The sequence below is a fragment of the Perca fluviatilis genome, chromosome 17 (assembly GCF_010015445.1).
Source record: "Perca fluviatilis chromosome 17, GENO_Pfluv_1.0, whole genome shotgun sequence".
Classification (NCBI taxonomy): Eukaryota; Metazoa; Chordata; class Actinopteri; order Perciformes; family Percidae; genus Perca; species Perca fluviatilis.
Window position 1 is genome coordinate 29,922,025 of NC_053128.1, and position 7,277 is coordinate 29,929,301.

At 38.8% G+C, this 7,277-nt stretch overlaps 1 protein-coding gene across 1 annotated transcript in view; it reads left to right on the forward strand.

The window, feature by feature from the left end:
* Positions 1-3,241, forward strand: part of LOC120545406 (metal transporter CNNM3-like) — a 29,589-nt gene extending 26,348 nt beyond the window's left edge. The window contains 1 exon segment of the mRNA XM_039779699.1: positions 1,311-3,241. Within this exon segment, the coding sequence (XP_039635633.1) occupies positions 1,311-1,360 (50 nt within the window). The 3' untranslated portion in view covers positions 1,361-3,241.
* Positions 3,242-7,277: the final 4,036 nt, after the last annotated feature.

Below are 7,277 nucleotides of genomic sequence, written 5' to 3' on the forward strand. Positions count from 1 at the left end.
GACAGACACACACACACACACACACACACACACACACACACACACACACACCCCTTTTGAGGACAGTTTTGACAGTTTACCTTTTATAAATCAGTCCTAGTGGGTGCATTTTATTTTCTCTGTGTGTGTGTGTGTTTTGTAACTTCTGTTTCTTCATCTTCTGTCACTCACTAGTTTCTGCTTTACCTGAAATCATCTCCCTTCTCTCTGTCGGGTATGTAAACGTTGTGTCTGATCTGATTCAACTGTTCATTCCCCTTCATTAAACAAAGACATTAGTCAGGATTAGCTGTTAATATAGATTACATATAATAAGGAGTTCGAAGGGATGAAATGTGTCCTCTGGCGTCCATATTGGAGGCTGAGGGGCGCGGAGGGAAAGATGCTCCCTGAAAAGTGAACGGGACAAGCGCTGAGAGAAAACACACGCTCCTTAAAACGGCAGAACTTGCCTGAGAATTAGGGCTGTGTTCGATTTGAAGAAATTCGACTAACACTTGTTCAGTTGTATCGACTAATCGATTAGTTGATTTAATCGACAGATCTGTAAATCTGAGTTTCTCCGCAAAGAGTCATGCTAAAAGGATGCATATATTGAATAAGATAATGACCTCCTTCGCATATTTAAACACATTTTAGAAATCGTGTAATACAATAAATAATTGATTTTAATGAAAGTAATCAAAGTAGGTTTCACTGTGATATCTATTAGGTAAATTGTCAACCCTTAATTCTTGTGTTTTACCAGAGATGTGCTCGTACGTTTCTTGGAAAATAAGCCATTCAGCATGAAAAAAAGCATCAGACATGAACTAATGGAGTAAAGAAATCTAAGTTGACTAAGACCAAAACGACCGATTAGTCGACTAATCGGCTAAAGAGGGAGCAGCCCTACTGAAAATCGTCCTAGTGAGAATCGTGGCTTTAGGAAAGTGGCGTGTATGTTTACACAAAGTCATGATGCCACGTTGATTCGGCATACTTTTTAATTTGGCAAAATGTGAACAAAAAACAACATTTTTTGACAAAAGTCAATGAGGTTTTGAATGAGGTTTTCAACCCGGCTTCTTCTTTTCTCTCTTAAACTCTGGCTCTTCTTCTTCTCTCTGGTTCCCTCTCTTTTTTTACACACACACACACACACACACACACACACACACACACACACACACACACACACACACACACACACACACACACACACACACACACACACACACACTGCGTCACCTTTATCACCCGTTGTGTTTGTGTGATGTCATCGTCCCTCACTCACCCCAGCTCTCCTTCTCATTGGTCGGCTTCCACAGGTGCCAGTAGCGCCCAGGAGAGGTTCACAGAAGAGGAGGCTCATGGGTAGTGTGGTTCTGACCTGCTTCAACCAAGTAGAGCTTTGTTTTTTTTTGTTAGTTTTTATTGCTGAATCATCTATGGCTGGAACGTAGTTATTGGACAAGACTGGAGCGAGAGTGATTTCCTTTGTTATTTAGATCTGCTGCTCACACATCTCATCTCCATCCCCATTCCTTTGTATCATTTACATTGCAATTATTATTTTAATGCGTTTTTTTTTATACACTTTGGACTACATGTGTGTGTATATATATGTATATACATGTATATGTATGTATGTATGTATGTATGTGTGTGTATATATATATATATATATATATATATATATATATATAATTTTAATTTGGCGGTGCCTTTCTTTCAGGGTTACTACTAAAGTCTGAATTGCCATGTCTGGTTTTACCTGTCTGGGTGCCAAAGCTACGTGTGTGTGTGTGTGTATTTGTGTGTGTGTGTGTGTGTGTGTACTGAAGCATCCGTCCGTTTGAGACACAAAAACAAAAAGACAAGTTGGTTACAAGCAGATTTGCACATTAGATTTGTGCACTGTTGATCGAGTATTAAGCTATTTTACAAGCTGGTACGCAAGGTACGTCCACATTTTTGTGCGTGTGTGTGTGTGTAACATTTCAGCTTTCAGTGGTTGGTTTAAACTTTTGTTACACAGTTTTAAGGCCATTGTAGGTAAAATAGTCGGAGGAGGGGTGGAGTAACGTGACGCGCCACATGGTTGTTACTAGGGGTGGTACGGTTCATGAAAAAACACCAGCACCGTACGGTTCGCTTGTCTCGGTTCGGAGCGTGTGTGCGTAGCGCCGTTCGCCAATACACTTCCAATGTGCACTAACCACTTCCTGCCGTTGTGCCCTCTTTCAACACCTATGTTAAAACACAGCTGGGTTGCTCTCGAATTTCAAAACCGACTCTAATGGCGTCTCGTTGTGAATACAATCTCATATTTTACAAAAATATTTCACCGAAACGTGTTTCTGAAAACATTTTAAGCGAAAAATAGACTGTTGTTGCTGAATCTGTCTTCATTTCAGATCGAGAAAGGTCATTTTAACAGATTTTCGGCAGATTTTGAGAGGCGGCGAGCCGACCGCTCCTCAACGGTGGAGTGTGGAGTGCTGCAGGTCACGTCACCTGTATTTTTGTAAGAGCTACACTGAAGTTGTTAGTTTGATAAATGCAAGTTATTTCAATTGTTATAATGTAATATTTCAATCTTCATGTGCTAAAAAGGGCACATGTGTTCCTGTAAAGGGCGATACACACTCATTCTTTTGCCAAATAAATGAAAATCTTGTTGAAATCATCATCGTCTTCCCTCTTGCTGTAATCAAAAACCCCAATAATGGGCTTAAAGTCAAATTCAGTTTGTGCATGATTACAAGATAGAACTATGTTTTAATACTGTGTCCTACATTGTGGATAATTAAGATATATATCATATGCTGAAGTATATTTTTGGAGTGTTAAAGATTAAAAGAAAAAATAACGACAAGAACCGTACAGAACCTAAAACTGTGAGACGAACCGAGCCGTGGGTTTTGTGAACCGTACCACCCCTAGTTGTTACACAGAACCATCTGAGAAGCCGTCATTGGAAACTGTTTGGAAAAGGGCGGGCACTTTCCAAAAAAATACCTGGCAGGTGATTGGATGAACCATCTGTCTGTCACGTCACACACACTAAACCCTAAAAGATGGATTTTCGTGTGATGTGTCATTCTGTAATTCTCGCGTGTTATCGTATTATTCAGAGAAAATGCGCAATTGAAGTTGAAAATTTAGGAGAAACAAACTAGGATATTCTCTGAAATTATAAAGTCATAAATTTGCGTGAATGCCTTGGAAATTTTCTCGGATTAAAGTCACAAACATACTATTTTTCTAATTTTTCTTTTTTGCTAAATCTGATTGCAAAGTATAATTTAATTTAATTTAATTAATAGTAATAATAAATTGAATTTATATAGCGCTTTTCATGGACTCAAAGTCGCTTTACAGGGCAGGGTAGATTATAAAAACATAACAAAACAAAACGAGCAAACAAAACAAGTAGAACAAAACAAGATACAGATGAAAAAGGGAGGGGGGCAGGTGGACTATGGGTAGGCTGAGGTGAAGAGATGTTAATTAGGTCATCCACTGCAGCAATAATAATGTTGATCCAACCTTGCAAAGTGAAGCAATGATGTTTTTAAAGAACAAAAACCCACTATTTTTTCAAGTTTCTTTCTTGCAAATTTATAACTTTATATTTGTCATAGTACAAAGAAACTCAATAATAGAAAATTAGTGGTTTATTCTTGATATATATATATATATAAAAAAAAAAAAAGGTCTAGTGTAACATTTTCAATGTTTTATAGTGTCCAACAAACCTAGCACGCACACTTTGGCATTTGTTTACAAGGTCTGTCTGACCTGGCGTTTGCTCAGTATTAATTAATGACCCGTACTTATTGTCCTTTTTAGATTTTTGGCTTGATGTTCTCCTCATTTCCACAAAGTTTTTGTTCACAGTTCCCTGGAGGAAGTTTCTTTTTGTTTGGCTGAGGTCAGCCGAGGACATCGGAGACCGGCATACGTGACTTACGGCCACGTCAGCCGTAGTGTCAACCTGAGGCTGTTTGTGAACTGTTATGCAACAAGTACAGTACAGGCCAAAAGTTTGGACACACCTTCTCATTCAATGCATTTTCTTTATTTTCATGACTATTTACATTGTAGATTCTCACTGAAGGCATCAAAACTATGAATGAACACATATGGAATTATGTACTTAACAAAAAAGTGTGAAATAACTGAAAACATGTCTTATATTTTAGATTCTTCAAAGTAGCCACCCTTTGCTTTTTTTGATAACTCTGCAAACCCTTGGTGTTCTCTCAATGAGCTTCATGAGGTAGTCACCTGAAATGGTTTTACCTTCACAGGTGTGCTTTGTCAGGGTTAATTAGTGGAAGTTTTCTTATCCTTATTAATAAAAAAGCAAAGGGTGGCTACTTTGAAGAATCTAAAATATAAGACATGTTTTCAGTGGGAACCACTGCACTAGGTAACTGACGAGTAGGTGATTGATGAATGCGTTGCGTTGATGGTTCGCCACCACATTGGCATTTAGGTTGAAGCGAAATCGCAAGCAAGGGCAAATGTTTGTTTAATGACAATTGTTTGGAGGACGAAAAGTATCGGGGCGGGGGGGCTGAAGAAAACAGCCAGTAATCCCGAAGCGAGGTGTGCTTTATGTAAAAAAGACCACACAGTGGGGGACACATGAGCGCACATAGCGCTCCATTCACACACGAAAACAGAGAAGCACAAGAAGTATATAGTGTCGTCGCAGGCAAGTAGTTTGCAGCACTTTGTATAAAAGTTGTCGTGTCCCTGTGTTGGAATCATTTCATTATCAAATAATAGACCACTGAAGTTATATTAAAGTTAATTTTACTTGAGAACCCAACAAGGAGGCAGTCTCCGCACTACAGAATAGTACAGACAATGACCTTGTCACTACCCAAAGTGAGTAGAGTGCAGATGTGAGTTGCGTTTTGAGCTAACGTTAGCAATCAAGTAGCCTACTAGATGCTAATGGCGTTTTTAGCTAACGTTAGCAATCAAACAATCATAGATAGCTAAAACGTTTTTGAAATAACTGCTAGCTACAAGTTAGCAATCAGACACAACAAAGGCTGTCACTTGAATGGCGTTTTGAGCTAACGTTAGCAACCAAACAATCATAGATAGCTAAAACGTTTTTGAAATGACTGCTAGCTACAAGTTAGCAATCAGACACAACAAAGGCTGTCACTTGAATGGCGTTTTGAGCTAACGTTAGCAACCAAACAATCATAGATAGCTAAAACGTTTTTGAAATGACTGCTAGCTATAAGTTGGCGATCAGACACAACAAAGGCTGTCACTTGAATGGCGTTTTGAGCTAACGTTAGCAACCAAACAATCATAGATAGCTAAAACGTTTTAGAAATGATTTCCATCTTCTGTTATTGTATGTAAAGAGAAAAGTTTATTATTTTACAGATTTCACAAATTTCAGTAAGACACGTTATGCCGTAAACAGTTTAAATCTGAGCATGCGCGACTCACATCTGCACTCTACTCACTTTGGGTAGTGACAGACCTAACGAAAAGCTCTCTACAGCTGCTTTTTATAATAACAAGTGTAAATGCAATAAATCATGATACAAGAGTTGGTGTCGTCAGTTGTTATCTGGTAAGAGACGATGACTTCTCTATCTGGTCAGGGAGCGCCTGGTCCTTCCTCAGCATCACACCGCGCTCCAGACAAGGACACGCCATGGCTCCCATGTTACCTCGTTTAGAGTATTCAGTATAATATTATTCTATGCAAACAGTTTAATAATAACAAGAGGGAAAGTATGTATCCTGTGACCTGTCTTGAGCGTGGCTCTGATGAGCTGTGCCGCGCTACGCTTCGCCACACCATTCTGTGTCGTATCGCGCTGAACATTTGAGCTTTTTTTTTTTTTGTCGTGGTAAAGTCTTAAATTTTCCTTTTTAGAGAACTTAAAAAAGGTCTTAACAGTCATTCAATTTGCTGTTATAAAATGTGCAGATACCCTGCTGTCGTGCCAATAATGCCGATAAATCACACCCTCTCATGTTATAATGCTTAGGTCAGACACACTTTAAAGGTGCAATTTGTTATACTGGTCAATGTATATTACATATTCTTATATAATCTTAGAGAATATTCAAGTTTTTTTCTCATAAATGTACCACTTTAATCTCAGAGAATACCCTAGTTTTAAATTGACGACTTTAATCTCCGACATTCTGAGGCTTTTCTTGGAGTATTACGCCCCCTTCCTCGGCTCTGTCAGTCATTTTTCTTTTTCTTTACCTACAACGGGTCTAAAACGCTGTCGTACACGTTCTACTCGAGGATCGAACCAAAGTTACAATAGATTAAACACTCTTAAGCTACTAATAAAAGAGTGGTAGTGTTTTTTATCGATGCTGAAGTTTAACAGAAGCTCGAAAAGGCCTCAACATGAACCTGAGAGTGTTTGGAAGAAGAGCGGAAACAATTAGTCGAAATAATCAGCATTTTGATAATCAATTAATCGTCTTACTTGTGAGGATTTGAACCCATTCTTTGTCTTATGCGACGATAAACTTAATATCTACGTTTTGGGCTGTTTGTCAGACAAAACGAGACATTTCAAGACGTTGCTTTCGGCTGTATTTGGGCAATTTTGGGCCTATTTTCTGACTTTTAATGGATCAAACTGTTAATAGAGAAACTAATCTAATGAAAATAATTGTTAGCTGCAGCCCCAGTTGTCTCAGTTAAGAGCATTCAGACCCCAAACGCACCAAGTAAAGAAAGGAGGGTTTGTGTATTATTGCTGTACCAGTAAATCAGATTCAGAACTTGACTGTGGTTTCCAGCATCTGTGTCTTATTACCTTTTTATAGGTTAAACAGTTAACTAAAAAATGATTGGTTGACTGTTACTCGCAGCTTTATGCCATGTTCCTATTATCCTGGAGCTGGAGGTGTTCTACAGCTTTGATATTGTCAACAAACTCCATGTATAGACCAACAGTGTGGCTCGTTGATGTGTTTTTGGACAACAAGGGAGCTCTATGGCACAGAGGAAGAACATAAATCAGACTTTGGGTTTTTGAGATTCAAATACTCAGACTGATCTCATGAAGTGGCGTTATGTATGACACGCCAATTCGTATGCCATTATCGGCGTGTTATCAAGACGCATACTCGCTTTTTAGCGTGTTTATCAACGCCGTTTGGCCTCCATTGACTTGCATTACCTGGCGATTTGTGTGTGAATTGACGCCATAGCGAGTAGTGCGAAAGTTGTCGCATTTTTTCAAATATGCCGCACTTTCGCCGCATAAATTGTCGAT